Source organism: Astatotilapia calliptera, chromosome 2 (assembly GCF_964374335.1).
Source record: "Astatotilapia calliptera chromosome 2, fAstCal68.1, whole genome shotgun sequence".
NCBI classification, from domain to species: Eukaryota; Metazoa; Chordata; class Actinopteri; order Cichliformes; family Cichlidae; genus Astatotilapia; species Astatotilapia calliptera.
In genome coordinates, this window is record NC_137423.1 from 29,594,304 (window position 1) to 29,611,624 (window position 17,321).

At 38.0% G+C, this 17,321-nt stretch overlaps 1 protein-coding gene and 1 long non-coding RNA gene across 3 annotated transcripts; both read right to left on the reverse strand.

The window, feature by feature from the left end:
• Window positions 1-1,090: 1,090 nt before the first annotated feature.
• LOC145431546 (uncharacterized) lies at window positions 1,091-6,285 on the reverse strand. Of its 2 annotated transcripts, none has more exons than XM_080307512.1 (4): window positions 6,039-6,285; window positions 3,536-3,856; window positions 1,780-1,890; window positions 1,091-1,506 (listed from the first exon to the last, which is right to left on the reverse strand). In XM_080307512.1, the coding sequence occupies exons 1-4, from the start codon at window positions 6,085-6,087 to the stop codon at window positions 1,391-1,393; spliced, it is 597 nt and encodes a 198-aa protein (XP_080163638.1). In that variant the 5' UTR covers window positions 6,088-6,285; the 3' UTR covers window positions 1,091-1,390. The 2 variants fall into 2 exon arrangements, with proteins under 2 accessions (XP_080163638.1, XP_080163641.1); XM_080307515.1 differs by having other exon boundaries at window positions 3,611-3,856; window positions 6,039-6,284.
• Window positions 6,286-8,000: 1,715 nt separating this feature from the next.
• LOC145431549 (uncharacterized) lies at window positions 8,001-16,733 on the reverse strand. Its single transcript, XR_013911898.1, has 2 exons — window positions 16,517-16,733; window positions 8,001-8,404 (listed from the first exon to the last, which is right to left on the reverse strand). It is a non-coding gene; the product is annotated as an uncharacterized LOC145431549 (long non-coding RNA).
• Between the last annotated feature and the right edge of the window lie 588 nt (window positions 16,734-17,321).

The window sequence follows — 17,321 nt, forward strand, 5'->3', positions numbered from 1 at the left end:
GTTGTGACTGTGTAACTATAGAGAAGCAAAATATATAAAAAACCCAGTCAATTAAAATAAAACAAAAAACATCTTTAGCATGGATGAGTTCCTGCCCCAAGTGGAGGAGTTCAAGTATCTCGGGGTCTTGTTCGCGAGTGATGGGAGAAGGGAGCCGGAGATCGACAGACGGATTGGGGCTGCAGCTGCAGTAATGCGGACGTTGCACCGGTCCGTCGTGGTGAAGAGGGAGCTGAGTGTAAAAGCGAAGCTCTCAATTTACCGGTCGATCTACGTCCCTACCCTCACCTATGGCCACGAGCTGTGGGTAGTGACCGAAAGAACGAGATCGCGGATACAAGCGGCAGAAATGAGCTTCCTCCGAAGGGTGGCTGGCCTCTCCCTTAGAGATAGGGTGAGAAGTTCGGCCATCCGGGAGGGGCTCAGAGTAGAGCAGCTGCTGCTCCACATCGAAAGGAGCCAGCTGAGGTGGTTCGGGCATCTGACAAGGATGCCCCCTGGGCGCCTCCTGGGTGGGGTGTTCCAGGCATGTCCCACCGGGAGGAGGCCCCGGGGCAGACCCAGGACACGCTGGAGAGATTATATCTCTCGGCTGGCCTGGGAACGCCTTGGTATTCCCCCGGACAAGCTGGAGGAGGTGGCTGGGGAGAGGGAGGTCTGGGCCTCTTTGCTTAGGCTGCTGCCCCCGCGACCCGGCCCCGGACAAAGCGGATGAAGATGGATAGATGGATGGACATCTTTAGCATAATAGAAGCATTATTCACAATACTATATTTTTGATTTAGCATAAAGAGATTTTTACACCATAACACTAACGAACACATATGTAGATCCCAGACTGATGACAAAACATTATCAATATGGTATTATTGTCACTATAACAAGTAATTGGCCGTGCTCATATCTGTATTATTGTAGGGTTTTTTGATATTTTATGATTTAGTTCTATATAAATAAATCTGAATTGTCTTTAATAAAAAGGTGGTGTGTCTTTGTTTACAGAGTAAAAAGTATTAATCATTGATGAAACCAAGTAACACGAAACAAAAGGTTTTCTCATATTCTGTAACTGTAACATCTGGATGTGTTGTCATGCTCAAAGCTGTTGCTCCACTTTAATTCATACAAAACTTCAGTGTTCTTACTTGAATTATTTCCATTTAAATGATGAATTTATGCTCTGTTATAATACAAAAGTAAAGATGAAGCAAAGAAAATCGCTTTGTGATAGAAAAGATGTTTAGGGATTTAGCATCACTTCCTCCCTCTGTGGGCATTTAGTGGTGCAGTCTGTATAAATGCACAGACCATCTAAATCACCTGATTTTAAGGATTTTGCGACACAAACAATCTTTCTGTACAATCATCACGTTGGTTCAGTCTGATAAGATCACTGTGAAAGCTTCACTTGGCCATACTCCACTTCCTCTTCTCTTCCCTTCACTTGCTTCTCCTGCTGCTGCCTGATCCTAACATCAGCGTACATTACTTCCTGGTCATCTTCCTCTGCATAGAAGCAAGATAAAATTAACATCAGTGATTCATTAGGGTAATAGTTTTTGTGAAACATGCTGTTCTGACCTGTTTTGATCATGTTTTTACTGCAGTAGAGCTGACTGGTTAGCAATACCAACATATTTCAATGAAATTATAACATTATGAAGAAATCATTAGCAAGAAAGCAAAAAAGTGTCTTCAAAAAAGAAGCATAATGTGATTCTGTATATCTACAAGAAGAGCAAAAGGCTGAGTGAGGTGATTGAAAAGCAAGTTTTGTACCTTTTTTTGTTTTGTTTTTTCTCCTCTCAAAACAGATGACAGCTACACCCACAACTAAGAAAATCACCAGTGCTGAGAGAACACCACAGATCACTGGCAAAATACCTCCTTCTAAAAATAAAAGGACACAGGAGCCAAGAGAAACACAAACAGATGACTTTTGACGCTAAAACACAATCTTGGACATACTTTATAGCCTCTAATGAAGAACAGCAAAAGCACAAACTACATTTATCATAGATAAGATAGAGAAGACAGAGAGATTATTTATTTATTGAATAAGTGACCAGTTTTTGTAATATATTTCTAGCACTATTGCCGTGAAATTCTCACCAGATGTCAGTGACAAGCCCGTCCAATCCACACACGCAAAGAAATCAAACCACAGATTTCCATAAATTAGGATATGTTTAATAAAGAGAAATGACACAGAGAAAACACACTTACCGAATTTACTACTTTGTACAAAAGCCTTTGTTGGTGCGTCCTGTATGGAGAAACCAGTTGCATGCTTGCTCATGAGTGATTTTGCCAATTCTTCCACACAAGAATCTCCCTATTCTATGATCTCTGAGCTTTATTTCTTTCCATAGATTTTCAAAGTGATTCAGGTCAAGTGATTGGCTGGGCCACTCTAGATTTTCCGTGGCTTTGTGTTTGGGATCATTCTCTTGCTGAAACGTCCACCCTCGTTTCATCGTCATCATCCTGGTAGATGGCAGCAGATTTTGTCAAAAATGTCTTGGTGCATTTTCCAGCATGCCAGTCCCGTATGCTGAACAACAGCTCCACACCATGATGTTCTCACCTCCAAACTTCACTGTTGATATGGTGTTTTGGGGGTGATATGCAGTGCCTTTTGATCTTTAAACATGGCATATATTATGGTATCCAAAGTGTTCATTTTTGGTTTCATCTGACCAGACATATTTTCCCAGTATTTCACAGGCTTATCTAAATTTTGTTTAGTAAACTTAAACACGCTTCTTCAGCAATGCAATCTTGCATGGTGAGTGCACATACAGGCCATGGTGGTTGAGTGCATTACTTATCGTTTTAAACAATTGTACCTGCTGATTCCAAGTCTTTCTGTAGCTCTCCTCAACTGGTCCTATGAGAAGGGCCAGCTATCAGAACTCAAAGGATTATTCTTTTCACTCCTCTGTCTGAAATCTTCCGGGTGAACTTATTTTCTTTCCACTTCAGGATTATGGCTTCAACAGAGATCAGTAAACTTCAGTAGTTTACATTTTTGTCTGTAACCAATGCTATCAGTATGTTTTATTTAAAAAAATAAGGTTGTGAAGGTCTTGCTCATTTGTTTTACCCATTATGAGAGATTTCTTGTGTGACACCTTGGTAACAAGACACCTTTTTATTGGTTAGCAGTTGGAACTGAACCACCTAAAATTAATTTGCACTAAGTGACAGGACTGCTTTATTATTGCTGACAGATCTCAGCTGGTGTCATGATTTTCAATGCTTTTTTGCACCTTTTTCCCTTTGTCATTTCTCAATATTACACATAACATAATTAATGGACATCTGTGGGGGGGGGGGGGGGGGGGTTACGTGTGTGGATTGGACAGGTTGTTACTGACATCCGGTGAGAATTTTATGTCAATACCACCTTTAAAATAAGATTTACTTAGAAAATTGGTGTTGTGTTCAATACTTCTTTTTACACACTGTATATATGCATATGGATTAGTAGAACAATGTTAAATTTCTATCTAGTAATACAGGGAAAAATTACCTTGAATAAAAATTTGTAAAGTCCGCTCAGCTGATATTTTTCCATCTGAATTAAAGGTTGAAAAGTTATATTTACCGCTGTCTGTACTGCTCAGGTTATTTATCCTAAGTGTTCCATTACTGGGATAAAACAGAAATCTTTCATCTGTCGTATTATATCTAGAACTGTTGCTTCTCCTGAATTTTATTACTGATGTATTTTTTAATAGTCGGAGACTGAATATTTCTGAGGTGCTGTCCATCAGTTTGATGTCCAAAGTTCCTCCCAAAGTTCCATAACAATGAGCTCCATCTGGTCTGCCATCACAGTAACTTTCCACACCTGTAAATAATAATAATAATGAATTAAAGAAAAGATATCACTCATTTCTGTGTTTAGTCGCCACCAGAACATTTATGGCAGCATTTCCAAATGTTTATCTGAAACAGAAATAGTGCGACCTATCTCAGGTCACACAAAGTGAATGAGCACAGTTAGTCAACTGTGCTTTTTTTTTTATAATTATATAAATTCATAATTTATGTCCAAATAATAAAATAATTTGATGTTTCAGGTAACTGTTACTGCTGATGTTGCCCTATCATCATAACATCATGACCTATTGTGTTACTTAAGCTAGACCCATTTAAAATGTAAATAGTTCGGAGCCCCGCAGCGGACATGGGAGAAAAAAAAATTAAGACGGACTTTTGCAAGATCTCGCAAAACAAACTCGGGATCTCGCAAAAGTTTCATACATCTCCTAAAACGTCGGAGCACTTTTGCGAATATGTGATGTCTTGTAAACCGAGCCAATATCAACTTTTGCGAGATCTCGCAAAAGTTGAATTAGCTTTTCTACAAACAAAATAAATTTAAAAAAAATTATTATTCAAATATAAATTAATCAGCTCAACGGTCATAACTATATCTACTTTCAGCATCTGCAAGGATGTCAAGATCACCCACAATAATTATTTTATCTGAACTGAGCACTAAATCAGAAACTCTGAGTAAGGGCTATGTGGATGATAGATAATAACAAATAATTTATGTGTTGTGAGTTTAACAACTGATTTATGAGAGTTTTGACAATTAGGGTGGATGAGGCTAAGTATCAGGATTTCTAATGAATGAAAATTCTGTCTCTCTATGGTTGATTAATTAGCAAGAGTGGAAGATTGCTGCTATACAGACTGCAGCACACTGCATCAGTGTGCTCTAAAATCATTGGCCTGCCTGTCAAAAATCTGGCACAGGTTTTCAGCCAACAGGCCCTTAGACAGGCAGCCAAAATCATCAACGACCCCTCTCACATTCTTCACCCCACATTTCAATGGCTCCCCTCTGGGTGACGCCTCCGCTGGTTAGTTAGTAGAGTTGCCAACGGCTCCTTAAAAAATGGAACGGTAATATTACGCATTTCGTATTAAGCTGAGAAGAGACGCAGTTTGTCCCGTACTTCAGCTAGAATGAAAAAAAGACACAAAGCTGGAGTTATTCTGTGTGTTTACGCTGCACAGCTGCCTCTTCTTCTCTCATTCTCTAGGAAAGTTTTGCCAGGGGGCCAGGTGGGGCATTAACAGGGAAAGGGGGGCACAAAGAAATACTTTTCTTTCTTATTCTCATTTAAAATATCTAGCTCTTATTAAATAATTATCTGAATCTTGCAAACAAAAGTTTTATCTGACGTAAAATGTATAGAGCAGCATAGAAAGTATTTACTTGCTTTCAGGTTTCATTCAAATGTTAGTCTTTTCATTTGTTTCCCCACTTTTTTCCTTTTCAAAATCAAACACCAGTTTGTGAGAAGATTATCTTCTTTTTTTAATAGGCAGATAAAGTTTTGCATTGGCATTGGCTAATTTGCAAATTGTATGTTAAAAATGTTCGTATTTTAAAATTCAAAACTGTTTTTGCCCAAAACATATGTGCGCTATATGTCAGTAAAAATACTATGCAAATATTGCTGTACTTGAATGCTGAATAAACACCAACAAAGCACTGATTGTATCTCTTGTACTTTATCAATGCAGTATCTAAAACCTTTGCACCGTAGTGGTTAAAATCTCATTCTAATAAGAGTTAAAAGTGCGTTCGGTTATTAGGTTTATAGGGTTATTGAATTATGGTTAACAGTTGTTAAGATATTTTTTTAACATTATCTGCCAATTACATCTGCCACCCTTCTCCAAGTCTGTGCATCTACCTGCCCCCCCAACAAAAATTTTCTAGACACACCACTGCCTGGAAGACATGTGACTGTGGTTCTCGCTGTCTCGAACTTCACGTTTCTCAAAGCAGCATCGCCAATAATCAAAATAATATTTACCCCACGGGGTGTGTACAGGGAGGGGACGGGGGTGTTTAGACTACAACAATATCCAGCACTGTTGCAATATCAGACTTTTTTAACTGATTGTACAGGATCCCGTGGCTGATTTAAAACAACAACAACAACAACACTTTGACTACAAAACGAAGTATTAACGAAGGACTACATGAGAAAATTTGAACAGCTCACCATGACAGACTCCAAACATCATCAAAAACAATCCAACTACAGCTTCCATGTCTGCTCACTGTTGATCCACTCGGCAGCTTTCAAAATAATTAAAAACAGACGCGTGTGCGGCTCTGAACTGAAGCCAAGCGTCAGTGATAAGCCTCGGACAACGGGTTTTCAAAGAAAGCTAGTTTCAAGTCTTATTGAATTTCTGTTTATCCTTTCATCTGCTGAGAGGATAAAAGGAAGTGACAAGTTCTTGTTCCGCTTTTTAGTTTGACGAGAATAAAAATATATCGCTATTAACAGGGAGGAAGAGAACGAAACATTCGTCATTTATTTTGAAATAAGTCTCAAAACTGACAGATTACGTCAACGAGAAAGAGAAATGCCTACTAACAGATATGTGGATAACAAAATAAGCACAGGATCAATTGTGGCTTATATTTTTCATCTTTAAGCGCAAAGTAAAAAGTAAAAACATGTCAGTCAGCATGGTGAGCACTGAGTGAAGAATATGTTTGCAGGAATATAAATATATAATATAAGTACAGCTTGTAACATACTATTATTTACATATACATATGTAGCAAGAGTGTGCTACATAATATGTGGTAAAGAATAATGATACTGCTTCACACTTTATTGTTGACCAGTTACACTTTTATTGCCTTTTTTTAGACATTATTTTTATTGTTGTTATGATTTAGTTTATTAGTTTTATTGATGTAGTCCCCAAAACATCAAAATATGCAATTTCAAAGGACGTGAAAAGGGAAAGACCATCTCTTCACCTACTCAACGACATATAAAAATCTTGCATGAAACAAAGATTTCACATTTTGAGTCATCAGTCCATAAAACTGCCTTCCAGTCTACAGTAGTCCATCAGATGTGTTTCATGGCCCAGGCAACCCTTTTTTTTTAACTTATTCTGGAATCTTATAAATGGTTTTCTTGTTGCAACTCGACCTGTCAAACCTGCAACTCAAAACCTTCTCTTTACAGTCAAAACCGAAACTTGCTTACTATAATCACTATCAAGTTTTGAAGCTGTGGTCTTATTAAGTGTCTCACACAAGCTATTGACTTTCAGAAATGTATCTTCTGATTCTGTGTGGTTTGAGGTCTGCAGACCTCTTCCCCTCGGAGTGCCTCTTGATGGCAAAGGAAACTGCAGGCTGACATAATACTCACAAGGGAATGGTACCACAGCATGTTCCAACACTACTTTTACAAAAGCCTCTATCTGTAGGAGCAGGGCTGTAAGTAATCAAGAAAACTTTGGACGCATGTAGGAAATGGTAGCACAAACTTTCAAGGCTTAATCCATTTCCGTTGCTGCAGAACAGCTTTAAGTTGTTATACATAATGTGTAGCAAGAGTGTGGTACATAAATGCATGCCCTTGTGGTTAAAAAAAAACAGAAAGTACTTCTTCAGACTTTAAATTTAGTTTTATTTATGTAGTCCCACAACGCAAGATATGTCTTCTCAGAGAACTTTAGCCAAGGCCCTTTTATATACAGTGGCTTGCAAAAGTATTCAGTCCCCTTGAACTTTCTCACATTTTGTCACATTACAGCCACAAACATGAATCAATTTTATTGGAATTCCACGTGAAAGACCAATACAAAGCATACCACATCATCTGTAAAAAACAGCGGAGGCATGTCATGGCTGCCAATGGAACTAGGACACTAGTGTTTATTGATGACACAGGACAGACGCAGCCGAATGTATTTTGAGGTGTTCAGAGACATACTGTCTGCTCAAATCCGGCTAAATGCCATCCAGTTGAAGTTCTGTTGCCCGACACTACACAACATAAAAGCGTGACCCTTTTTAACTTGATTGTTAATGTTCGACTCAGATGTTATTTCAGTTCTTTAGCTCCTTTCCTCTAAAGTTTTTGCTCTCCCCTTTTCCATGGTCTTTTTTTTCTTTGACTATTCCTGCTTTTAAGAACCAGAAATAAACATTTTTGTTACCTCTTTATTCACACACTGAAATCACATTGTAAACTATATGGTTTATTATAAAATGCAACACAAACACACCAAAGGGTGTAAACAAATGTGTCCTTGTGCACTACATATGACAAAAGAAAAAAGAACAAGAAGAAGAAGAACCTAGTCCTCATTTGCACACCTATAAGGACACACAGCGAATTTAGAGCAGGTGAAAGGTGACACTAGGTGTTGGAGTAAGGACTCATTTCAGTCATTAAAACAGAGTTGTCTGGAGATTCCATCCTTTGTGGAACAGCAGAGCCTTCCAATATTGTTTTTTTCTTCCAAGTGAAGTAGATCCAAATCCCACTTAATGATATAATTACCACCGCAATTACCACTGCTTTCAAACCATGTATGAACCAGGAAGTACCTGTGTAGAGACACACACATATTTCTGAAAAGTTAGAGCTGTGAAATAAAACACACTTGAGAGTTTTCACTCTTGCACCATATTTTACAAGACAAATGTCACAGTCCTCCTCTGTATCCTGTTTGTGTGCTGGTGGCTGTGTGTGTATTCTCTCATCCCGCCTTACCTTACAGGGGAGGGATCTGCCAGGATCCCCATCCCCATATCAGATGCACCTGAAACACTCAAGCATGTGTGTGAAACATCTGGCAATGACCTGACTCCTATTTCAGCTGGGATCTGACCTCTAATCTTTTCCTAAGTGTTGTTTAACTGTGATAGTGAGCTCCTCGCTGATTTGCAAGTCCTTTTCCCTGTTATATTCACAGATATTTCTAATGTGTCTCATGCTGTCTATATAACGGTTCAGCAGAGCCCTGTGAGAGAGTGTGTTGCAGAGGAGATTCTGTACAGGAAACTGAGAAGACACTCAGATTCACAGAACTTTCTTTCTGTCAGAGTTTGTTAATAAGAGGCTTTTGAACTTAGAACTTGTGAAATAATTTGTAGCGCTTGAATTCACTTTAGGGTGATGAGGGCGATTTATCTCTTTTTCTTTTCATGTGTTTGGTTGGATAGGTTGTTACTGACATCTGGTGAGAATTTCATGTCAATAGCACTTTTAAAATTACATTTACTTAGAAATTTGGTGATGTGTTCAATACTTCTTTTTACACACTGTATATATGCATATGAATTACCAGAACAATGTTAACTTTCAATCTAGTAATGCAGGGAAAAATTACCTTGAATAAAAATCTGTAAAGTCCGCTCAGCTGATATTTTTCCATCTGAATTAAAGGTCAAAAAGTTATATTTTCCGCTGTCTGTACTGCTCAGGTTATGTATCCTAAGTGTTCCATTACTGGGGTAAAACAGAAATCTTTCATCTGTCGTATTATATTTAGAACTGTTGCTTCTCCTGAATTTTATTACTGATGTATTTTTTAATAGTTGGAATCTGAATATTTCTGAGGTGCAAATGAGGTGCAGAATCTGCAAGGATGTTAAGATCAACCACAATAATTATTTTATCTGAACTGAGCACTAAATTTTCTGGAGTGGAAGATTGCTGCCACACACCACGTGGACCTGTGCTTTAAGGACACTGTCAGGGCTGGACTGGGACAAAATTTGTGACTAGAGACCTGCTCACCAGGTATTATAGGAAAAACCATAAAGCCTTTGAATGAAAACAAACGTGATATATACTGTCTTGTTGGTATATATGTATCAATCTAATAAACTTAAACCTACACCACCCTCCCTATTCTAGTCTTCTAAACAGTACTTAGCCGAAACCCAAAGACTGCTTGGTTGAGTTAACCTCCTGAACGATCTACAACACATAGTGGAAACCTGAAATTAGAAGACTAGAGGTGAAACTTGATCATTACTGAATATTAAAAATAATAAATGACAGATTTAGTGATATTTTCATAAACTATTTATTTACCACATAAAAAAAGGAGCATGGCAGGGCAAAATATTTTTTCTAACATGGCAACCTTTAAAAAGTGAAAGAAGACAGCATGAACACACAGAATAATTCCAGCTTTGTGTCTTTTTTTCATTGTAGCTGAAGCACAGGACAAATTGCGTTCCTTTTCACCGCAATATGAAACGCGTAATATTTTCTCTACGAGAAGATTGCGTTCTCTAATAACTAACCTTATGAATAAAATAAAGTTTACCATTAGTAACATCGTAGCACCCGCCCAGCAGTATAGAAACTCCGTCATGCTGGCTAATACGCAGTGCGAGTTATTGTTACTGACTGTAAAAAGTTAGCACAACGAAAGTAAACTAAACTTGGTTTATATCTGACCCAGATAGACTGCAGGTCATAACTTCTCACCTGAAGTTCAGTTCCGCTGATACTCAGACCAGCGGTGAGGCAGGAGGCCCACCTGCTGGCCTCCACCACTTGCTAATGTTATTGAATCTGTGGAAGCTCTGCTATAGCCACCACCAAACAATTGAGTTATTTCTACACATCTGCCAGTATCTGGCCAATCCACCACCTTTCATTGTTTATACCGTTACGAAAAGAAAACCCATAAAAATTAAAAATCACAATCGGCCCACCTGGCAAATGCCTGGTATGCCCGATGGCCAGTCCAGCTATGGACACTGACAGTATGACCCGAGGTTTTGATTCATCTAATAAACTAAACATTCATCCTGCTGCAACCAGGTAAAAGGGACCTAATGTTCAACTTATCCACATTTAACTGTTTTACTCTTTGGTGGAGCTGCAGACCCTATAATGTTTTGTTGTTGCTGTTGTTGTTTTTTTTATTTTTTTATTTATTTATTTATTTATTTATTTATTTTTTTGCTTTAAATCTCTTTTTACTTTTTGTCAGTCTCTAAGGGGATACCAGGAGGCGAGAAGTGACGCTGCTTCCTGGTCCCAACTCTGTTTAGCCACGTTTTGAGGTTTAATAAATTTGCCAAGGTTTGGAGAAATGAGAGTTGCTTCATCCAAATTGGGATGGATCCCCTTTCCCATAAAAAAAAGACCAGGTTTCCCCCACAAAGTTTTGCAATTATATACAAAAAACATATTGTTTTTTAGGGCACCACTCGGACAGCCAGCAATTTTAGAAGAACTAAGATATCCTGTACTTGTTTGACTTGCTGGTAATGGTAACAAATGAACACTACAGAGTACAACATTGTTTTACCAAAGTTACACAACCATGCAATAGTTTTGTCACCTTCAATTCACTAAACCAGATGTCGTTACCGCTGGCGTCAAAAAAGATTTTACTGAATTTATGTTTACCGTTAGCCAAGCAGTTTTAAATTTCCCTCACCGTCCCCTGCTCTGGCACCTGGAAGACAATTGACTGTGGTTGCTGATGTCTATAACTTCACGTTGCTCAAAGCAGCATCAGAATAATAATTCCTCTGCAGGTGTGTACCGGGGATTTATTTAGACTACAACAATGTCAGACTTATTTTACTGATTCCCATTGCTGAAAACAACAACACATTGACTACAAAACGAAGTATTAACGAAGGACTACAGGAGAAAATTTGAACAGCTCATCATGACAGACTCCAAACATCATCAAAAACAACCCAACTACAGCTCCCATGTCTGCTCACTGTCGATCCACTCAGTAGCTTTCAGAATAACTAAACGTGTAAGCGGCTCTGAACTGAAGCAAAGTGTCAGTGATAAGCCTCGAATGAGAGGGGTTTAAAAATATTTTTTTTAAAAGCTGGTTTCAAGACTTATTGAAGTTTTCTTTATTCTTTCATCTGCTGAGAGGATAAAAGGAAGTGACAAGTTCTTCCACTTTTTAGCTTAAAGAAAACAGAATTATGTCGTTACGGTCTGAGAGTAAGAGAACGAAACAATCTTCATTTATTTTGAAAGAAGTTTTGAATCTGAGATTATGTTAATAAGAAAACTGTGTTACTGTATTAAGAGAAATGATCAGTTACAGATATGTGGATAACAAAAGCACAAGATCAATTGTGGCTTACTTTTCATCTTTAAACACAAAGTAAAAAGTAAAAACATGTCAGTCAGCATGGTGAGCACTGAGTGAAGAATATGTTTGCAGGAATATAAATATATAATATAAGTACAGCTTGTAACATACATTTATTTACATATACATATGTAGCAAGAGTGTGCTACATAATATTTAGTAAAGAATAATGATACTGCTTCACACTTTATTGTTGACCAGCTACACTTTTGTTGCCTTTTTTTAGACATTATTTTTTTATTGTTGTTATGATTTAGTTTATTAGTTTTATTGATGTAGTCCCCAAAACATCAAAATATGCCATTGCAAAAGGACTTTACATACAGACCAGACGCTTTCTCTTACTTATTTGACGTATGCTGTTACACACTGAGGAACCATCCCTTCAGCATGAAACAAAGATTTCACATTTTGATTCATCAGTCCATAAAACTGCCTTCCAGTCTACAGTTCATTGCAATTTCTGTGTAGGAAATATTTTTAAATGTTATGATGGTCTGTCTTTCTTCTAGGGTTAATTTCCTTTTTCTTGCCATTTTTATGGAAACACATGATCTTCTGCTGTACATTACAATTCAAATAATACTCACAAGGACATGGTATCACAGCATGTTCCAACACTAGTTTTGCAAACGCCTCTATCTGCAGGGGCAGGGTTGTAAGTAATCAAGAACACTTTGGACGCATGTAGGAAAAACTTTCAAGGCTTGAGTAACCCCCATTGCTGCAGAACAGCTTTAAGTGTTGGTGCTTCACTTCTTGTTCCCTGAAAAGGGAAGTGGTAACATACTATACATATATGCACATACATTAACATGTTGTGTAGCAAGAGTGTGGGAAATACTTGCATGCCCTTGGGGTAAAAAAAAAAAATAGTAGTACTTCAAACTTTGTTTTTGACCAGTTATACTATGGTGTTTTTTATTATTCAGTCCCACAACACAAGATATGCCTCCTCAGATACCTTTACCCAAGGCCCTTTCACATAGGACATAGCATGCATTGCGCTGATCACTAGCTAGAGAGAATGATACATCATACAGCCATGTATACCAGCAATAATTTTGTAAATGACAAGCGTCACCAATTAGACAATATCACGTCAGACAGGTTTTTTTTAAAAAAGAGTCAAAACTGAAAACCTGGAAACCAAAACTTTGTCAAATGTGGGTTTTTTTGCAACATTCTTTCCACAAACTCAAGTTTTCAAACAGTTGCAACATCTTCCACACTGTGTCAGTAGCTTCTGTACTGCATTTTCATCAAAATGGTGGTAAAAAAAATCGGCACAATTGTTCTCTCATGTCTTCAACCCAGCTGCGATGGCTGTGCGCAATGCGCCAAGTTACAAAAATCCAAAGGTGAATGACCAGCCGATGTACTGCCTTTAAATTGGTAAATTCAGGATGTGATCTCACAAATTGTCTTGCGACACCCGCAACACAAACAACACATCAAGCATAAAAACCCCATAAGGTCTCCCAGCAGCTCACAGAGGGAAAGCCACCAGTATCAACTGTCCATTAAATACTATGTGTTATAATCTCAGGATAATAATGCTCGAAGACTCAGGGTCCACAATCAGGACGTTTAATGACCACTTTCGGAGGCATCAACAGTTAGCCACAACACATACAGGAACATGTTTCCCACATAACATTCCGACAGGGAAAGCCCTGAAAAACCTCTGAAGGTTCCAGGGTGTAATGCCCCCAAACATACATTAACATCAACACTCTCTACAACACTATGGATCAGGTTAAATAGTTGTCATAGTATCTCAATGGCATAACGATACTGATATTATTGATAGTATTGTTATCAGTCTGGAGCATGGGTATATCATGGGTTTATATGAATGTATTAGCATCACTTCTAGACTCATCACAGTGTTAGCCAGTGCAGAAGTTTAAAAATGTCTTGTTTATGACTGCCGATATGATGTTGCTTTGTCATTCACCAGAGATGGGCAAAAACGCGTTACTTGTAATGCGTTACTGTAATCTGATTACTTTTTTCAAGTAACAAGTAAAGTAAGGGATTACTATTGCAAAAACGGTAATTAGATTACCGTTACTTTCCCGTAGGAACGCTGCGTTACTGCGTTACTAAAACCGTGATTTTTTGCGAGAATGTCTCACGACAGTGGCGTAAGCGAGTGCGATGTTCGTGACAACAGCTGTGTGCAGATCAACAATGGATCACATATTGATTGTGGGAGAGAGTATGAGCGTGCAGCGTTTAAAGCGTGGAAGTACTGACCTTACTTTGAGTTTGATTCCATAAAAAGTGACAAAAACATTAGCGTCCGTTGTGCGTGGGAAGAAAACTTCTTTTTACAGCGAAAAAAACCCCTAAACTTCCAAGCAAGTACCGAGTGCGCAACGACGTAATGGGAAACTCACAGAGAAACTCGCAGATTCTTCAACTGACCGCGGCACACCTGCACCAGGGTAAACCTCCGCCTACCGCAGTCCTGCTTTACAGGTGAAAATAGAGCAAAAGGACCGCTGAGTCTTTGACTTTATTTATGTTCTGCTGTGTTTTACTTGCATCTATTTGAAAGAGTGAGTGTAAACACAAAAAATATTTTATTTTATGTGCTGGAATGTGCAGAAAATAGGTTTAAATGTTAAACAAATTTATTCAAGTCAGAGAATGTTGCATATAATTAAATTTTTGCTTGATGCATAAAGTTAAAAGATTAAAACTGATAAAACAAGTTTAAAAAATAGAGATTTTTCCATTTGATTACATTTTGTATGATGGATTATGCAGAAAAAGTAGAATTGGGCTGAAAGATCTATCGCTTTATCACCTCTTCAGGTTGTAAATCGTGTTTTTAAAAAGTAACTAAGTAATTAATTACTTTTGAAAATAAGTAATCAGTAAAGTAACTTTTTGGGGGAAGTAATTAGTAATTAGTTACTGATTACTTTTTTTCAAGTAACTTGACCAACACTGTCATTCACACACAGGAAGCATTTACATGTACAAGGTGGTTCTCAAGCCAACTTAAATATTTAAAGGTTAAACAGTGTCACTCAACACTGGTCATGTTTGATTCAAAGAAACATGATACCGATATAATAGACTTAACATTGACTATTAACTGCAGCTACATTAAATAGTCATTTCTGTAAACTCAACCTAAACAAGAGGCAAGGGAGAACTACATCCCTAAAGCTTTACATAAAGAGGTAATCTGACGATTTTATTCTCCTGTAGCTGCAGGAGAATAGAGGGTGCAGGAGGGATAGAAAGATATGTGAGTTAAACTGGCTTGACTTTACCAAGTCAAAAACTAGTCAACTTGAAATAAAAACAGAAGCACAAAAAACACTCACAGTGTGGGTAACACAGTGCTTCTAATCAAACCTAGAGAGAATATATTTGTCAATTTTCAGTACCCACCGCCCTGTACAGGACGGTGATTTTCTACTGGGTCTTACCCAGTAGATGATGAAGGGTTTAGCTGGAGCCAGTGTGGGTGAGGGGACTCGCCCAGCCTGACTGCACTGATGACCAGGTGTCTTCCCTGATTGCCCTGATATGAAGAAACCTGAGTACGCTTGCAGGTCAAACTGTATCATCTCCCCTCTTGATTGTGGTACTTGTTAACCTATAGCAGGGGTAGGCAACTCCAGGCCTCGAGTGCCGGTGTCCTGCAGGTTTTAGATCGCACCCTGGGTTAACACACCTAAATCAAATGATTAGTTCATTACCAGGCCTCTGGAGAACTTCAAGAAATGCTGAGGAGTCATTTAGTCCTTTAAATCAGCTGGGATGGATCACGGACACATCTAAAACCTCCAGGACACCGGCACTCGAGGCCTGGAGTTGCCTACCCCTGACCTATAGGATGCTTTTAGAAGCCTAGAGTGCAGCCTTCGAGGGTGTGTTACCTGGAAAGGCTAGAACAACCTACACAAGCTGTTTGGAGTAATAAGGATTAATACTCAGATTTATACCTTTATTTTCTTTTACAAAGGGTTAAGAGAAAATCTACAATTAAATTGACTCTAATTGTGAGAGATTTTATCAAAGCAACTTGGCACAAGCAAAGCAAAAGCACAAATTTTAAAAAATCAAATCGCATCCATCTAATTCACATATCTAATGAAGCTACTCTGAGCTAATGCTGATTTTGTTCTTATATTTGGGAGGAGAGAGATTCGAGGAGATCTAAAGAAGCATTTATATGCATGCAGATGAAAACGACACATGTTGCACACAGCTAGGGCTCAGGGATAATCCAATTTTTCTTATTATATTATTCTTTCTATGATTTAATCAGCTTTAGCGCATATTTATGTAAATTAGATCACAAATTGTTATGTTTAGTTCAAAGTTAAAATGATATTCACAAACTGAGGCTGTATTCATCTGATCTTTATCTGAATTTTAGGTGTTTTTTAAAAAAAATATTTCACTGTTATTCTTATAGATGAAGCAGCTCAAACATCTTTCAGTGATTTTATTGGATGTCATGGCTGCAAAACATGTTACTGATTTAAAATCAAGTATTTGTGAAAGACTACATGAGAATAGTTGAACAGCTCACCATGAGACACTCCAAACATCATCAACAACAGTCCAACTACAGTTTCCATGTCTCCTCACTGTTGATCCAGTCAGCAGCTTTCAAACTTCAAAACCAAACGTGTGTGTTTTGCTCTGAACAGACTGCAGTGTGTCCTGTCAGCAATCGGCCTCAAAGGAGAATGTGTGAATGTGTTGGTGTCAGGTTTTACTGAAGTTCTGTTTATCTTTTCACACACTGAGAGGAAAAAAGGAAGTGACATCAGTTATTCTTCCACTTTTTAGCTTTCAAGCAAATAGACTTCATGTGTGAAGGACTGTGAGAAGGAGAACAAAACATTTGTCATGTATTCTAAAAGAAGCTCTGAGACGGAACTTAAGCTGACTTAGCTTTAGACGTGATGTTCATTGGTTTTTTGTTCCCTTTGTACAGAGATGAGCTATCAAGAAAGCAACTCGCTAGTACTGACTATGTGAAAAATTTAGAGTGATCACATTAGATGTAATAGTAATACATTTCAGACTTTTTACAGTGTTACTCAGTGCAGCAGTTTTCAAACTGTTTTGATTATTGTAACAGATTCATTCACACTGTACTGTTTTTTCACACTTGTCTAAACTTCATGCTTTTTCTTTATAATGTTCCTTTTCTCAAGCAAAGTTTCTCACACCATCTTCCTCTTCTTTGCTCAAGTAAGGTTAGACCACCCAACAATGGTCATAAACCTACAAAGCCGACAGAGGAAGACGTGTGTTAAACTGGCTTCTAAGTACAAATAAGCTGACATAAGATTCAACATTTGACAGTGCACATGTTACGATGTGGT